Below are 19233 nucleotides of genomic sequence, written 5' to 3' on the forward strand. Positions count from 1 at the left end.
GCTAATGTTCAGAGATGTGAGAATAATATAATTCGAAGGCTATTCAGAAATCACAAGAAAGAAACATGAAAATGCAATAAATCATAATAGCTCAATGAAAATCTAATATAATATAGAATTTTGAGAAAATGCAAAAAATAAAATATCACAAGTCATGAACGCTTTTTCTATGACTTGGAATCACCATCCAAAGCCATCAAGATCTTTTGTTCAGATCATTATAGAATTTGAAAGTTAGCTACTCATTTAACTTTAGATTCTAAGCGTCCAAAATTAAACAGCTCTGATTCAGTGCAAAAATAAAAGATGACATGAATTCCAATGATCAGCTTCTTAAATTTATTCATTCGCATCATCACTTTACTCAACAGCTCCAGCAGCAAACGCTTTTAATTATGAGAACTGAGAGAGAGAGAGAGAAGTATATGCTGTTGATTAGCAACAAATGCTTTATTGATCATCATAATCTTATTCCCAATTGCTCTGCGGGAACATGCACAGTTGAATGTACACCAGGCTGATGCTATTGCCTATCATTTCTCTCCCTCATGAACAGCCCTTTGCAAGAAATTTCTGCTATTCTGGCTGATGCCATAGCTCATGGTGTATCCATCTCTATCAGAGACAGACTGAGAGAGAAGTATTATATTCCTCTCTCTTGTTTTCCACAAAGGCCCATTCTAACTAAGAGCATAGTTGATCTGCTCCAGCAATTCGATCACCTTGATGACCGAGATACCTCCGCCAGATACCGTCCAATCCAGCAAAGCTCCTCCATTCTTCCCCTCTCTGTCAAGGCCCAAAACTTGAGCCTGCTGGTCACTGGTCAGCTCTAGAAACTGCGCCAGCATGTCCCCGTCAAGCATTGTTTGTACTCCTGGCTGAACGTCGGAATTAAACTTGAGACTGGGAGAACCAACAAAACTTAATCACCGATGGAAAGTTTTAATGTATACCAGTAATCCCCGCCCGCGAAATAGAGCATGGTCATTCCCAAGGATGGGAGCTGTGATTGGATGGACTGATATTTTGTTTTCAACAGCTTTCAATAACTCGTTCTCTTCCCTGCAGTGAACAACAAAGATGGGAAATAGCTGAAGATATAAGAAATAACAAAAAATTAATATTACCAATTGTACAACATCGGAAGTAACTAATGTGATTTAACAAAAGAAGAGGAAAAAGATGAGAGGAAACCCTGCGATTCCTTAAGATGAGGAGAAGTAACCAACTCTACAAAACAGACTCAACTACACATGAGGTTGATATAAGAAAGAACTAAAAAAAATACAATATAAACCATTGTACAACAATATCGAAAGTAGCTAATTTGCGGAAGTGATTCAACAAAAGAAGAGGAAGAAAGATGAGATGAAAACCCTGGGACTCCTGAAGATGAAGAGAGGCAAAACAACTCTACAAAAAAGAGTCAATTACACCAGAGGTTTTCTACCCTTTTAAAGGGATACGGAAGTTGCAAGAAAAACTCTACTTTTAGAACCATAATATTTCTGGAAAGGAGAAAACAATCTCTGAATGAGGTAATGTCTTGAGATTTTCTCAAATTCACTACTCACGCTGAACGAGGTATCTATCCTCTTATAAGGAGTAAGGAATCCTCCTTGATTGAGTTTGGTTTTTAATCTTTGTCCACTCTCCTATCTCTCTTCTTCATCTCTCAGCATTTTTCCCATTAAGCTCTACACAATGTTGACCCATCCAATAGTTGGAAAGACGGTGTTTTCATACAATCAAGCCAAAAGATGGAGGAAAATAAATTCGAGTCATGATTAATCTGTAGAGTTTAAGATTTTGATGTTCACCTGGTGAGAGCAATCAGAGTCAGCATGTTGCCCAACATTGTGCCACAAACAATACTTTCCGTCAGGAAAGGCAAGGATCTATTCCAATTTCGATATGCCTTGGATGCATCATCCGCTGGTATTGAACCCTGAGTCGAAAAATATTTCCCTCTGTGAAGCTAATGAATAGAACAAGCAAGGAACAGAGAAAACTAACTCCTGGTTTCATAACGACATTTAAAATTCAAATAATTAAAGCAAGTACATAAATCAATGTGATATTTGCCCACAAGTACATCAAATTTATGTGTCCGTGACGCGTTTTGACTCATGTAAACTTTGGAAATAACTCATTGATTATAGACTATGTATTCTATATCCATGGATATCAAGAAAACGAATTTGAGAATCAAAAAAAATTAATATTAATAGCAGATGATTCTCCACTGCAACTACAGAACTCTGGTGTCTCCCTTGATCTCCATGGATCTTCTCCTTCCACCAGGTTACCAGCCACCAGAGCCTGTTGCCGAATACAGCTTCTCTCTGAACATCCTCCCCCTTTGAAAGAATGATTTTGCATACACATCATGTCTCCCTTTCCTTCTTTGTACTTCCCATCCCTAACGGAAAGTAAGGATTTTCTTCAATTTGCACCTGCTTCCGCATGTGACAATTTGTTTCCTCCTTCCAATAATACCGTCGTCTTCTTCTTTCTATTTTTCAATCTCATCCTTTGATATCCTACCATCCCTTCCCCTTCCATTACCATGTCGTCTCTGAGGTAGAACACCAGAAATTGACATGATGACGGATAAGGGTTCCCAGGAAGAATATGCAATCAGCAGGCCTTTCTGTCTAATGTATAGTACCAAATTACCTGACTTTTCTCAGGCATTCAGTCCTTTTATGGGTATCATTTGCCACTCTAACTGTTCAGATAACATGGCACTTTTATGGGTAGAGCTTGCTCATACTCTCCCAGAGAATTCTTCAACTGAGAGATAAGAAAGACTGGAAGTAAGTCTCAATCTGCTGGAAGTAATGGTCAATGGTTCCCACTTTTTTCAGCACTAAATAGGGACCAGAAATTTTGGGGGCTACATTCTCTTTCACTCTCTTAGCTAAACCTTGTCACCTTCAAATTTCAAAACTCGTCTATGTCTTTATCATTGAATTTGCTTGTGACAATTTCTGACTGAAATTCATCGGCATTTGCTCTCTCTGTCGGTAGACTGTTTAATTTCTCTATTGAGGAGAATTAAGTCCCATAATGTAACAACCTCGAAAGATCCTGACCATAAACCAGATTGAATAGAGTTGACTTCAAAGCTGAGTGATATGAGGCGCCGTATGAGTATTCGGCCCAATATTACCATTTTGACCATATTTTCAGTTTCTCAGAAGTGAAAAACCTTAAGTACCCTTCCAGACCCCAGATGACCACTTCTGTCTGACCATCCATTTCCGGGGGTACAAGGAACTCATTCAGAGGGCCTTCCCTTGTTACAGTAGCAGACATGCGAAAAACCTGCCGCTTAGATTCACCAGGTGTCTATGGGCCGCTATTTTTTCAGGTACCTTTGGTTTCTGATTTGTATCTACCCAATTAGTGCAGCTGAAGACTCAAACATCTTCTCCAACCATTGTTTATTCTTATCTAATGATTTCTGTATGGCCACCTCACTTCTAGATTTAAATTCCTACATACCACACTTCATTTCTGTGACTTCCTCCATAGCATTCATTCCCAGTTCCAAATCTTTGACCGTCACGGTTTGTTTCACCGCCACAGCTCTGATACTTGTAATAAGCTACCAACCAACGCCAATAAAATGAACTCGAGAATTAAACTCCCTAATATGAATAGCGGATGATTGTCCATCAATGATGGCTGAACTACTCCATCTCTCTTGATCTTTATGGATCTTGTCCTTCCCCAAAAGTTAGAAGGGTGTAGAACCTGTTGCCAAATGCAGCTTCCCTCCTGGACATCCTCTTCTCTGAACGACCAATGTCCCACTCAATGTTCCTTGCATCTGCCTCTCCTCATTTGACCTTCCAACTCCTAGCTGGAAGGTTGTTAGAATTTTCTTAACTTGTCACCTGTTTCCCTGCATGATGATTTGTTTCCCCTCTCCAATAATACAAGTGCCTGTTTCTTTCTATATTTCATTCAATTCATCACAAAAAATAATGGGATGGATTGAAATTACCAATTCTCAAATTAGACTGGATGAAGGATACAAAATCAAGCCCAAAAACAATGAGTTAGAATTTGTGGATAGTTTTCCGCTAAAATTCAGGGTTTTATTGAGTTACGGACTGTTCGCCCATTAAAGGTCGACAAACTATCAATAGACTGTCTTGGCCGATTGTGAACTCGTGCAGCAAAGCACAGCTTAGCTGCAGAGTTTATCTATTTTCCTTTGTTTCATACACAACATGTTATAAGAGGCCTGCAAATATGTATCCCATATTAGTATCCCTATATATACAGGGGTACAAGGGTGCAGTTAGGGTTAACAATGCACTATGTTTGTTTCCTTCCACCTGTCAGCTAGGGTTCATTGCTCCACAACTCACAGAGCATGTGAATAAAAATATTTTGAAGCTTTTACTCTCCATCCAATGATCATTACAGAAGTGGGAGCTAATGTAAAACTAGAAGATGTTATGCATTATCATGTGTTGTATTTTTTAAACTAAACCTCTGCTTCCCACGGTCACATTTCTTTAAACCCTCATCTTTCTGTATCTGTAAATATCTTATGGGGATTCACCATAAGTCAAGGGTTTTGCCAGAAAATTCGGTCCATTATCTTGACAACATCTTGTTTAAATACTGGTCCGTACTGTGTGGAGGCTGAGATGCCGATATAGTTTAACAGCAGGCAAAAATTCTGAAAGAAACCTAGAAATATGGTCCGAAAAATCATAATTAAGAAAACAGAAGATAATCCATTTGAAAGGAAAATGCTTAGTGGGCAGAAGATGAGTTAGGGGAACCATCACAATGTCACAAAGGGAGTGTTTCTCTGGTAATCCTACTTCTTCCCACATTGTAGGGTTACAATGTGGGTCACCTAAAAAGTGTTCCTTGCTGGGCCTTCTAAGAAGACCTTACATGTGATCTCCTCTACGGGTATATATGCATATAGATTTTCATCTATATGCAATACAGGGTATGGAAATATGTTTATGTTCAACTAAAAACATGTTCATCTGCTGACACCCCCCTCAAGCTGGTGCGTAGATACTTCCGATGTCCACCTTGTCACTGAGCCAATGGAATAATGTTCCAGGTAGCCCTTTGGTCAGCATATCTGCCACCTGGTCTACTATCGATTTCCACATGCTTGGTTCTGTTATGCTGCACTGGATTATATGCAATATCAATTGCTGTCTTGCTATCACAATACATAGTAGCTGGGACAATGAGAGAGATTCTTACTTCCTCAATCATACTCCTGTTCCATATACTTTCACACATTCCTCTTGCCACTTATCTTTTATCTGCTTCTGCACTTGAATGTGCATCTACAACTTGCTTTTTACTCCTCCGGGTGACTATGTTTCCGCCAAGAAAAGCACAATAACCCATAGTAGATCGTCAATCAAGCAGAGATTCTCTATTATCTACATCCGTGGATATCTCCAAGTGGGTTCCTCCACCTCAACTGAAGAAGAGTCAATGGCCCGCAGTCCCTTTCAGGTACGAAGGAACCTTAAAAACTGCTAGACAATGTGCCTATCCAGGATTATGCATTTACTAACTTAGATACCCAACAGCAAATGCTATGTCCGGCCATGTATGTTTCAGTTAGATAAATCTGCCAACTAACCTATGATACTGTTTTCTGTTTACTGGTGGATCTTCTTCAGAGCTGCCCAATTTGATGGTGGGATCAGTTGGTACAAACAACGGCTTGCACTTGACCATCTTCGCCTCGCTCAACAGATCAAGCACATACTTATGTGGAGAAATGAAAATTCCACCCTTTGAATCTCTATGCCCAAAAAGTTTTTCAGTCGTCCCAGGGACTTTATCTCAAATATCTGAGATAGTTTTAACACTTAATCGGTGATTCTCAAGTTCATCATCACCGGTAATAATTATGTCATCCACATAACAATGAAGATGGAGAACTTCCCTACCTGTGAATTGTTCATGAACATTATATGATCAGCATTACCTTGACGGTATTCCATGTTGCTCATTCTGTTCAAAAACTTCCAAAAACAGGCACGTGGTGACTGCATGGGACCATACAAGGCTTTCTTCAATTTACACACTGTGTGTAGACTCCTGTTCATGATATCCAGGTGGCAGTTCCATGTGAATTTCTTCATCAAGGTCTCCACGGAGGAAGGCATTCTTCCCATTGTATCAATACACATTCCAATCTGTTACGACCCCGATCGGAGACCGTAACTTCCAATGTAATGCGTCCAAATTTGCAATGCAATTGATAACTCAAGATTGATGTCCAAACGAGAGTAGAGAAGGTGAGGGAAATTCCCCGGGGTAAGAGAAGACGGGAATGGTAAGGGAAGAGAAGAGAATGATCGCCGAGAGGGAGAGCGTCCACGAGCAGGCTGGCGACGCCCACCTGAGAGAACGAGGAGATGTTACGGGGAGGAATAGGGCAAGAGAGAAGTGAAGAAGCTAGGAGGAGAGAAGGGAGAGAGAGAGCTCACAATTGGTTCTTCCTGCTTCTGCTCTCACAAGTGGAGCCTTAAATGGGATCGGCCATGGGTTGGGCCGACCTTAACGGGCTGGGCCGGTGTCGTGCCTTCCTCCGAACATAAACGCAGGTGTGGATCATATCAAAATCCAGACTGGCGCCCAAGTCGGCAAAGATAGGCACAGTGTTCAGCTTTTCAACCAGTGCAAATGTTTCTCCATAGTCTATTCCATAAGACTGCATAACCTTCGCTACTAGCCGAGCCTTGTATCTCTACAAGGATCCATCCGCATGATAATTCACTGTATATACACCCATCTGCATCCCGGATACTTTTTACCCTAGGGAGCACTAACAGTCTACAATGTACCATTCTTCATCAATGTCTCCATCTCTTCATCCATAGCTCTCCAATTCTCATACTTAATGGCACACTGCCATGAATTTAGTACTGTCGTAGAGTTTAGTGCCATTAAAAGGAATGATACTATGGTGAAACACTTTGGTATGTATTGAAATTTGACATAGAAAGTTTTCCTTTTTGAGTACAAGCTCTCTTCCCTTTTCTCAAAGCAATAGGCCATCTGCTGTCATCTTCTTCTGCAGCAACTTCAGTTTGGTCGACATAGTCCATTTCATCCTCTTGGTTTTCACATTCCATGCCAAATGCAATGTTAGGTGATAATGGAGTCTGAGACTCAACTGGTTGAAGAATCTTCTCAGAGTAACTTGAGTTATCAAATGTTACTGTTTGTCCACCAGTTTCCTAGACTGAATTGGGAGGATTGCACGTACTTGGATAAGTGCACTCCAACAAAGGGAATATGTTGATAGAACTTTTCTGGATGGAGAAGAATTTCACTCCATGAAAAATGACATCGGCAGAAATAAAGAACCTTTTTTGTAGGGTGGAAATAAAAAACCTGTTATAATAATTGTTATAGATAGGCCCCACACATCACATGGATTAATGTAAATGTAAGAGACTGATATGATCCCACGGCGCGTGTATGAATGCAGACAAAGGCCCAAGAACACAAGGGAAGCCCAGCCCACTAGCGAAGGAGTTTGAAGGGTCCGACAGCCAGAGGGTTAGGGCAGACAAGTGCTTTGGTCAATAAATCCTTCTCCCTTTTCCCTTTGCTCCCAATCTCCTTCTTTCGTCTGGTCGTCCTCACCCTCCTCTGCTGGCAGGTCTCAATCACTGGTGAGCAGTGGCCACCTCGCAACGCTCCACTGTCATCTATCTCCTCCTCTCACCTCATCTCTGTTCTCCGTTGTTACCCCCCACTCCTTCTCTGGACTACCTGCTGTTGAACTCTCTTTTGGTGGTAATAGATTTCAGTTCACAAAGTTTGAGGAAGAGGAAAGCGATACGTTGAGTGGCAATGTATCAGAGACCTACGCTCACTTCTTCCATGAACCAAGGCTCTTTTGTGCTTAGCGAACTTGCAAGTATCACATAAAAAATGAGTGTTACAATAATTTAACATGCTCATAAAACATCTTTTCCAACACTTCAACCGACGGATGACCAAGACGAAAATGTCACAATTTAAATTGTTCCAGACATTGTGGATGGCACTCTCCACCATCAAACCAGCAATTTGGGCATCGTCCACGTACATAAGTTTGTTCCTCTCCTTAGAATTTTTAGATCTTCAAGTTCCTTGCCTTTTCAAATAAAAAACACCCAGTTTTTAAAACACAGTCAATATCGCTAACCAGTTTTAGAGGAGATATCAACTGCGCTTTCAGGTCAGGAACATGAAGGATGTTTTTAATAAACCATATGGTTTATAATAAATCAGACGTTTTTAATAAACCAGATGTCCCTCACTACGGTTTATATGCAAATAAATGAAATGCAGGGCATGGAAATAAGAAAATGTTTATCTGCTAACAAAAAGGAAGATATTTAGTCGGTGGAAGAAAAAGGGAAACCATCAAAATGTTTTGAAGATATTCCCCTAGCTACTAATCCAAAATGACATTCCTACCCATTATCTGGGACGTAAAATTTTTCAAAAAAAAACAATCTGAAAAGTAAAAATAGGTCCGCTAGCACATGCATTTCATCATGAAAAATTCATGGTCTGACTCTCAACATAAAAACCAAACGAAGTTTATTCATAAAGAAAGGCAAGTGAACTCATGATCTACCTGTCGACTGCTCATTACTATCTCACCCAGATGGTACGAGGATCTTGTTCTCAGATTACGTTCTGGGCTTGAATTATCTGAAAAACATAAAGGCTTCCAGATATGAAACACCATACTTCATATGATGGGAGTACATCAAGAAAGGGAAATTCACAAGTACCAATAGGAAACTGAAACCTCACTTGAACTTTACATGCTTAGCTTCTTGTTTATCTTCATCCAATATTTCAGGAAGACAGTATCAATATCGGTCTCATTTTTTAGCAAAAATATGAACCTACATATAAAATTCTGAGATTGTGACCCAGCAATGCCCTCCGACGATGACTTCTGGAAGCAGCCTATCTCGGCGTCATCACTTCTACCTCCAGAAATTTTCCACAACTTTGAAGCATCTCTTTTGACTCTGCCTGCTTCAGAACGCTAGGCTTTGTTTTGAGCTCAGGGTGGCCATTGCTCTGCCTCCTCCTCTCCCTCCTTTATTCATCAAATGACACATTCCCACCTCTTCACCTGTGAGCCTCTCTCTAGTAACCATAAGGTATCCGCTGCCTCTGAAGATTTTCTCACAGTTGTGGGTATTGGTAGGCATCCAACAATCTGTTGTGGTGTCAATGAGGCAATATGAAAGAAGGAAATTACATAAGGGAAATAAAGGAAGGGGAGCGTCACATGCAGAAGCACGTGACAATTAAAGAAATTGTAACTAACTTGTCGTGTCGAGGGGAAGTATAAATAAAGGGCAAAAGATGAAAGAGGGGAATTTTCCTGGCTTTTGAGAGGAGACACAAGGGATCTCTGCGAGTGGAGACTCTAGAAGGAAGATCTCATGGTGATCAGTGAAGCCAGAGGATTTCGTTCCAGGTGGTGACCTAAATCGGAATCAAGGAAGAAATTCTTCCTAAAAGTATTCTGTGGATTTAGGGAACCTATCACGGTCATCATTCCCAATTACATCACACCCTTCTTCATATCCCCAGTCTTACATTCAGCATAATATCCATCTATCAGTTGGTTAAGGACTTGTGTCATGATGTTATATTTTCTGAGAATTATTGTTTTTACATTAACAATGTCTCAGGGTGGATGGTTGGACTTGCTAAGGAAGGTGGTGACCCTGAGCTTCTTCATGAATCTAAACTGAACTTATGTTGAGAGAACTTTGTTGACCTCATCTCTCACGTCCCCATCTTTCGACAACATGTGGTGGCATCATGACAGTTCATCTCTCTTCAAAAAATGATTTTCCCATCAATCTCATGGGGTTCTCATAACGCATTACTTCCATTAGGGCATTATAGTATTTATATTATCATCCGGATCAACAAGTAGACCTTAAGATGAGTGGACAGAATAGAGTTAACATTTGAGTGCGCCAAGAGTAGACCATTTCTTCTTTGAAAAGGAAAAACAGCAGACCATTTCTACAAACTATGAAAAATGATGAGACAGCTGTCATCCTCACGAAACTACAGGCTTCCCTGATTGCAAATATTGATGCAACTCATTGGTTTACACAAGTAGTAAAATAATACCAAAAGGTCAAAGACAAACTATGAGCAATGAGCAACCATAATTTCATAGGTTGGTTTACATGAGCTATTTTATCGCAGGAATAAATCAGATCGATCTTGAATGGAATGAGGAAGGGAGGACAAATTAACATACAGATAAAATGAAGGTAAGTAACAGATAATTAACCCATGCAGAGTTTCCCTAACTTCAATTTCTTGTACTAGTCCCCGCAAAAATCCAAATGAGGTGTCCCATCCAAATTTTCCAGTTTTTTATGACTCTTATGACCCTACACCAGAAAGACAACAGGGGGAGAGAATTTTATGCATCTGCCACTTCCCTGGAACACAAATTTGGGCAAAACTCCTATTCTTCACTTCACCCTTTCTCTTGGGTCACAACTTACTCAGGACAATCCACATATCTTGAGGAATGTCTCCACAGCTGTAGATTTCATGACTCAAGAATTGACTGTAGATAAACAACTTGTTTCTTTTCTATCCACGGAAGTGGCTAAATCCCATGGAGAAAGAAACGAACAAAATTTCAAGTGACCACACGCCGCTCTATGGAAGACAGAAAGATAGCAGTGACAGGAAACTGAAGTATAGTGAAATAAAAACGGTCACATTAGCATTGCTCATGACCAAATTCAACATGATCCCACTAAACCAGAGAGATGGATAGGCATCAGAATATAGAGAAGAGAAAGAGATACATTGCATCATCCTCACTCTTTAGAACAAGCGAAATTGAGATGTACAGGTCTAGTTAATAAAGACCTATCTGAGTTTCAAAACATCAAGCTTCTTTGCGAACTGGGAAAAGAATACAACATGACAAGGCTCTTTGCAAGGGGGATTGATGCGAAGAGTCAAACGGAAATGCCAGGAGGGGTCAGATGTAGGAGTCAGGGAAGGAGAAGGAATGAGCTGGCTGAAGACAATCATGAGGGAGGGGGGTTGTTGAGGGAGTGACAGGACTTAGACATCAATTGGAGGAGAGACAAGGAACTCCAACTTCATTCTTCTTGGCTCCCTTCCTAGAGAGAGGGATGTCCTATTTAAAAAAGATACATAAATGCCAAATAACCAAAATGTCCCAAGTAGTCTATTAAAACAATACTAACCCTAAGTAGGATGGGGATCATATCAATCAGCAAGATGGAAATATTGATAATAGCCAGTTACATAATACCCTTTATCTGGTAGTCCTAGTCTGAATTCAGCTGTTCATGTATAATTTAATACCAATAAGCTACAAGTTTACGTAATGTCACCCCCAGTATTTTTAATGGATTCAAATGAGTAGTCCTTTCTTATGGCACTGAGCAGGCTTCAAAGAAGTAAACCATATCATGGTACAAAGAGTATTGATAATGTCACACAAATAACCACAACGAGATTTTTTTATGAGATATTATTGTTCCAATCTAAAAGAATCGGCCAACGAAAAGCATATACCCAACAGATAGAACGATAAACAGCAAAATTGTGTCCCATACAATGAAATTCAAGCTTGAAACTTTAAAACTACATTAAACCCCAATTTACACATATGGTTGCTATCACACCTTCAAAATGAGTTGGAGATGACAGCAAGCTAATCATCCCAAGCCGATCTGACACCAGAGCTGTGGTACAGTTAATTAGAGAACAATCGCCAATTAATCTCTGGAATGGATCACTATACAACAGCTCAAGTTTTTTCTGTTCCTAAAAAATCAACAAAAAACAAGTGTCAAAGGTTTGGTCCGGTAATGGAGACTGAACTGATGTGCTTGCATAAAAAACAGAAGTAACGTTTATAGGATTTTCATTTTGGAGTTCAAGGAAGAACACAAATGTGCATCTTTAAATGTCATTAGGAGCATACCTCATGGTACGTATAAAAGAGAATACCATCACGACAATCCCCAACAGCTATCATGTTCAAATGGGATGTCAGAGAGGTTATTGTAAACCGTGATTTTGTGGTGGCGAGTCTTCTTAACCGATGTGGATTATCATTGACAAAGCCACAAACACACAGCTGATAATCATAAAAGACTTTAGTTATGATAATAGAAAAAAATTTTATTTAATATTGCTGATACAAGGAGAATGATACAGGAAAGAAATCCTACAAAACTCCCAGCAGATGCCAAGACAAAGCGGTCTAAATAGGAGCAGACTGAAAGGACAGCTCCCGGCATAGACATGTTTGCTAGTACTTGCAACCGTTCTGTCTCCTGACTAAGCTGTTGAAAATCTTCATAACCCACAGTGTCTAACATCCTGGAAGAAAAGTGTCAAAGACTCGCCCAGTACAGGATCTAGCCTAAAGTAGCATTTTTAAGTAAAGAATAATGTTATATAACCTTCCTGCCATTCTGAGCCTGATGATGATTAAGCGGCCACTTGAACTGTCGATGATAAAAGAGTCAGCACAGCTTTACACTTCACTTGAAAGTGACAAAGAAACTGCAGTACTACCAATTATGGAAATAGATTTGTTTAATGATATCATTAGAAGCATTATAACAAGCTCAATATGGGCTTGTTTGCATAATAGGCCTGTTTACCCCAGCAGTGTAGGCTCACCAGTCACAAACAGGGGTGGATGTGATACGTTCTTTACAAGAATGTATCGTCAGACTTCCATAAAGAGCAAAGCCAACAAGAACATACATGCAATTGCTTGCACGAATGAATCAGTTTAAAAGAGAAGGCAACCCGCGCAGGAGAGGTATCACGCATTTCTTGGAAGTCCGCCAGAATCAGGAAGGATTGGCAGAGCGCCGAAGACCGGACCAGCAGAGGGACCATCCATGGCCTGAGGGGACTATACCATCAAGGGCAGTCCATCTTCTATCTTTCTCTTCATCTACCTTACACTCACAAGATGGATTTCATCCAGACATTTGGGCATTTGTGACTGATTTGGATAATGAGTACAGATCAGTATTTTTCCTCAGAGGAAGTCTTCTGAAATTCTAGAGGCAGAGGTGCACTAAGGGGGAGAGAGGGCCATGGTTGACCATTCATGGTGCACCAGGCATTACTGCTGCATTGGACGGAGGTTATATTGAATGGAAAGGAGACATCACTGGATGGTGTTGACCTAGCCATCCAGAGTCTTAACTCATGGTTTAAAGGGCTGAGACCAGAGGGTGTGGGGGCCCTTTGGGCCTCTTGTATACTTATTGGTCCTATCTGTTAAGCACATCCAGAGGGTCACCAATTTTGAATGAGTTCAAACGTGAACTATGTTGAACAACGGCCATATCACATATTAAGGCACTCTCTCCCGCCAGGTTGGGATAATCATAGAAGTTTTCCCCAGTCCATTCTAGTTCCATCTCTCATATTCACTGATACAAGACAAGTCAGTCCCAACCCCTTCCTGATACGACCCACTCCCCGGACTATGAACGTCGCCCTCGGCCCAGACATCAAGATGGTGATCCGGCCCAGCAGAGCCCAATACCGCAGCCTTAAGGGAGCTCATCCGAGGACGACAGAGTACATTGATCCTCGTAAGCTCCTACGAACCATCCTAGGTCTACACTCTGGCTCATCTCTCTCTCTCTTGCAGAAGGCCACCCCTGCAATGAGAAAACAATCGGGAGCCCGTGCCGTGCACTACCCCGTCACCTCTCTCATTATCACCTCCCTCTTATCTATCGACGTGCTAACTCCGTCAAACACACCCCCTTCCTCTCTATCTCTATAGCCTTTCGAACTCTCCCTTCTATTAAGAACTATGTGTTCTTCTTAAAAAGTTTAGGAAGTTTATTATTGTTGAAGTTCCACAAGGGAGTCATATCACTTCCTGAGTGTTGGATCAAGATGCAAATAGATTCGAGCAGAAATAGATAAAATCCCAGTATTTGGTCCTAAACCTGGCACTCACAAGTAGTCTCACTTCACGATGAACTTGATCACTGATACAATCCAGTAAGCCCACTAGGGGCATAGTCGTCTTTAGTCATTTCCATTTACGTTCCTTTAAGTATGTAGCCATCCTTGTTGGAGGGCAGGACATGAATTATTGAGTCGTTTCCTTTGGTAGTCTCTTCTTCTCTCTCTCTCTCCCCTCGACGACGGCCACTCCGTCGAGCTCTCCGGCGACGTCCACTCCGCCGACCCCGCCCTGCCGTAGTCCATCCCGGCACGCCGACGTCCACCCCGGCGACTTCACTCTCCCTCCACCCGCCTTCTTCCCGTACGAACCAGCCAGGTTCGTATCAATCACATATTAATGCACTCTCACCCGCCAGGTTAGGATAATCATAGAAGTTTTCTATGCTAGTTGCATTTCTCTTTTTCTTTGATACAAGGCAAATCAGTCCCAACCCCTTCCCGAGGGTTGGATCAAGATGCAAATAGATTCGAGCAGAAATAGATAAAATCCTAGTATTTGGTCCTCAACCTGACACTCACAAGTAGTCTCACTTCACGATGAACTTGATCCCAAAAAAGGTGCATCACTTCGGATGGGAATGTGTCGTCAGAGACCTCATTGGCTGCAGCCTGGGGAAAATGTGGACCCACATGCATGTTGAAAGACCCATGTCCCAGTGTCTTTATCTTCTTTTTCCTTCACCCGGGTCTGAGAGAGGGCCAAGAGATCTTTCAGTAGTTTCAGTGTTTGATCACATCTTTGGAGTTGCTAGTCCAAAGCTGAAAGGAGTTTATAGGTTGATCGTTGCAGTCAATTTTTGTTCATATGCACCCTTCAAGCGATTCACTCTACTTCTGGAAATTTATAGGTTGCTTGTCTTTGGAGAAATTACTTCTATTTCTGGAAATTCCAGGAACCCTTGGCACAGATTCACTCAATAGTAAAACATTCTCCAGAGGACCCTATCATAGTCCCCGCTTGACATTTGGGTCAATGGGTGATACAAACCCAAAACCCATAAGGCTATTTTGTCATTTCATTTTCTTATGACATCCTTCAAATGATGTAGCCCTCCTCATTGGAGGGCAGGAAGAAACCTGATGGTAAGTGAACCTTGCATGACAATGTCCACCATACAAAATAATGTAGCCTTGCTGTTAAGCCCTAACCATAATCAGGATTTAGGGTAGAGAATGGAAGAACAAGAGAAGGAACTCACGTTAAGAGTAGAAAATGCAGAACACTCACTCAGACGGCGCCCTAGGGTTTTTTATAAGTAGCCTGGGCGTTTCAGTCATCCAGGCTATCGTGGACCCGATAGCCTGGATCCGCTTCACTTATATCCGATGAGGACATAAGCCTTCAGACAATACAAACACATATAAATACCAATACATGATAAAACATCATAGGCGGCTGACACTTGCCAAAGACATCCAGCCTGTTGGAATTCGATCTCATCGGGAACATCGGTCATCTAGATTTGAATCAATGGGTACTGTAAACGGCTTGCAGTTATACATCTTGGTCTCTTCAAGGAGATCAAGGATGTATTTCTGCTGGGAAATAAATAAGTCCTCCTTCCAATTGTCCACTTCAAAGTCTAGAAAATACCAGAAGTCTGCCAAGCGACTTAATCTCGAATGATTCAGACAGTCTGATACTCAGGAGCTGGTTCCCTGTCACGTCATCAGTTGCATTCATTTGCGTACACCAGTAATACACAAAATTGTCATAGAATCAGAGGATTTACCCCCATCAAGTATGTACAATCATTGATAAATATTATAATTCACAGTCACCGGCCAAAAGGTGGGACATGAAGGGCCCCACACATCACAATGGCCTCATGCATGCAGCAAGTTATTTTGTTTGTTTCTCGCTGAGTCTGAGTTTCTTTTATGCTTAGCATACTGGCATACATGGCAAACGAGATAAGATAAATCCAAGTCTCTGAAAGGGTTTGAAAGATGTGTTTTTCAAATGTTCATAATAGGCTGAATCTTCTCCTGCCGTCCACTCGAATTCTCTCCTTGTGCAGTGCACCCAGACACAATGTCAGCACCAGCTTTATTCTCCACATTTACAAGCCCATTATAAAGGTGAATGCCTCTGGTTCTTTGACTAGACATAAACAAAACGCCCATCAGGAGTCACACCTTTTGTAGAGATAATTCTCAAATCTTTAATGAACTTCTGTGGAGATAAAAGGTGCAACAGAGACCAGGAACATCTGATACATGTCTCATAGTTCTCAGTCTTCCACCTCGAACACAACCAATGGCAGTAACTGGTAGGATTTAACCCATGCGGTAAAGACTCCTTTATAACGGTTATAAGTATGAAACTTTGAATGGTGGGGAGTCAAAGGGTCTGAAGCACCACTATCAGTAATTGATCTGATAGAATATGCTTCAAAATGGAAGTGGACACCAAAATGGAAGGATTTCCTGTATTATCAGATCTCAAAAGGATTATCAGATCTAAATGAATGAAATCCATATTAGTATTATCCGATCTTAGAAGGAAACAAATACAGGAAACAAATGGTACATATGTCAACGAAGAAAGAAAAAATATAAACCGAGTCTCGGCCTAACACTTACTTGAGGTAGACACACAATGAAAGAAAAGCAGGAGGTTCACACTGTCCTACCATGCTAGTCATGTCTCTTCCTCCAGTCCCGTGGCACTAAAACTTTTGCTATCTCATTAACCCATAACCCTAATATTCTGTGAGGTTCATATAAGATAAATATATGGTGTTCATGACAAAGCCAACTCCCAGAGTTTGAAGTTGAATAATGGCAGATTCTACCCGGCCTTCCCTGTCCTCCAGCTTCACTCTAAGCACTAGGATCTTGCCCAAAGAAACAGCTTTTTCACAACCAAGATCCCAGTTAAATGCCAGCTCTGACCATCATCGGTCAGGTCCATTATGGAAGTCAAGAGAAACACCATCACTCATTCAGTGGCTGGAGAGTATCTCGATCTGAGAGGTCTCCACTTCTTTGAAAGGAGAGAGACAGCCCAAGTAAAAGAGAAGGATAAAAGAAAAAACATGTTTCAGAAAGGCCAAATCATCCCCAAGTATGAGATACAGCTGAGCAGAACTCCCGTTATAAAGATAGGTCCAGACCCACATTCCTTACAACGGCCAAAAGATGTTAAGCATCTAAATATAAGTTACAAAAGTAAAAGGGCAATCTCAAAGATGACGAAAAAGTGACTTTGATTCCTAACACAAAGTAATTAGTCGATCCTCTGGGTGATTCACTTTATAATCATTTTGGAATGGCATAGGTCCAACAAGGTAACCAAAATTAAAATCACAGTTTTCCATCCAAAAAAGAAGTAAATACAGAGTAAGAGAAAAAATGATAACAGAATAGGAATAAGCAAATGATAACAAAATGACATGTTGATTTCTAACAGAAGCCAGAGTGAAATTTTGAAGAAAGAATGAGAGAGACAAACATGTCAGGTTCACCAGTTGGCAAGATAATTCTTTCTCCCGATCTAATAGTTCCGACGACCAAGACCTTTTCGCTCCCCACCTTGACTATTTTCATGCACTTAGCAATTTCCTTGCTTTCACAGTTGAATCTTGCCAGAATAGATCCGCTACACAGGTCCAATTGACAGATGTCCGATACGCATGAATCATCAAATTGACCCCGTCTCAGAACAAACGATGTCTTGCTCTCCTCATCGTATAGAATTTTACAGCATGTACCATCAAGGGAAAACTTTTCAATATTGAACCGCTTACTGTTGTTAACTTCTACCTTTACACAGAAAATTAATCAGAGGTGCCGCTCAAAATATTCATTTATAAAATATGCCTCAGTGAGCAATCATTGTCCAGAACAGATAAGAAAAGGGTTATTGCACAGCACAGGCAGCCAAGGAGTTAAAACTTGACCAAGAGATGGAGACTTATAAATATTCACAAGAAAATAGTTTACCAATATATTTTTTTTTTTTGAAGAAATAGTTTACCAATATTTAAAACAAACATAAAGATAAAATGTTCAATAGTCAGAATTTTTTTCATGAGAAATTGTCTCCATTCAAGAACTTAGATTCTAATTCAGATTTTGAAACTGCAGTCATAACGAGGAAATAAAACCTAAATCATAATCTGTTGAGAAAAAATATGACTTGATCTCCTAGACTAAAATTTTTTATCTTTTTTAAAGAAAATAAAGAAGGTCACCTGACATTGGTGATCGACCCTCATAAACTGGAATGATAACCCAACTAATGAAGTATCTGCATGGAGAAGGAAATTCTGATCGGCCTCAAAGAAAACTAAAACTCCTCGTTGTATCTTGCAGAGCTTCCAATGCACACCAGATCCAACTCCTCAAGAAAAGGTGGATCCCCACAAAGGAGATGCCTCACCTTTGCAAACTAACCAGACAAACTGTAATGATCTATTCCCACTATTAAACTGATAGGACTCTCGAACCAAATCAAAGTAGGATACTGATATTCTCTGATTCAGGCGATATTCAGAATAGCAATGACGGATCAAAGTCAGGAGGATCGAGAGGGAACTCCACCGATGAGAACAATATCTAGAACAATTAAGAAGGAAAGATACAGTTGAACCAGGATCTCACAATCCCCTTATGGATGCAGGCATTTCCCACTCTCCAGCCCTTCCCGCACGCTGACCAGCCTTGACACTTCTTGAAGAGGTATGCCTTCTTGTGGTTGCTCCAGTCTTTATTTATAGGGTTGTTGACCCTGTTAGTGTGTCCATGCTGACGTGGCATGGCTAGAGCGGTTGATCCTTCGTCTTTTATAAGTTCTTGAAAAGAACTTATCATAAACCCACTAACGGGCATTCTCATCTTGCATTTCGCTTTAAATATGTAGCACTCCTCATTGCAGGGCAGGACATGAAGTTAGAATCAAGTATTTCCCTCAAAACAGAGTGACGACTGAGTTTTCCGAAAGAAGATGTATCCTGATGCACCGACGGAATGCTTATCGTGCACAGGAGGAGAAGAGGATTGTAATCAACTATTCTTCGAGTGCCCTCTTGCTCACACAATTTGGGCTACTCGAACTCAGACGGCGGTGAACCCAACATTAGAGGAAGCCTTCTGGGACTCAATACAGAGACTCGGCTCTAGACAAAGAGAAGGGGGGGCAAAGCATTGGCAGTG

General features: G+C 40.8%; 1 protein-coding gene across 1 annotated transcript in view; it reads right to left on the reverse strand.

Annotated features, from left to right (window-relative positions):
• Positions 1 to 422: 422 nt before the first annotated feature.
• The window catches only part of LOC144702507 (Cleavage and polyadenylation specificity factor (CPSF) A subunit protein), a 31234-nt gene continuing 12423 nt past the window's right edge, over positions 423 to 19233 (reverse strand). The window contains exons 10-18 of the mRNA XM_078574560.1: positions 17531 to 17841; positions 12528 to 12572; positions 12294 to 12444; positions 12044 to 12199; positions 11742 to 11883; positions 8654 to 8730; positions 1824 to 1951; positions 957 to 1065; positions 423 to 881 (exon numbers count right to left, since the gene is read on the reverse strand). Coding sequence (XP_078430686.1) covers positions 681 to 881; positions 957 to 1065; positions 1824 to 1951; positions 8654 to 8730; positions 11742 to 11883; positions 12044 to 12199; positions 12294 to 12444; positions 12528 to 12572; positions 17531 to 17841 — 1320 coding nt within the window. The 3' untranslated portion in view covers positions 423 to 680. The remainder of the gene's footprint in view (positions 882 to 956; positions 1066 to 1823; positions 1952 to 8653; positions 8731 to 11741; positions 11884 to 12043; positions 12200 to 12293; positions 12445 to 12527; positions 12573 to 17530; positions 17842 to 19233) is intronic.

Source organism: Wolffia australiana, chromosome 4 (assembly GCF_029677425.1).
Source record: "Wolffia australiana isolate 7733 chromosome 4, ASM2967742v1".
In the NCBI taxonomy this organism is placed as follows: Eukaryota; Viridiplantae; Streptophyta; class Magnoliopsida; order Alismatales; family Araceae; genus Wolffia; species Wolffia australiana.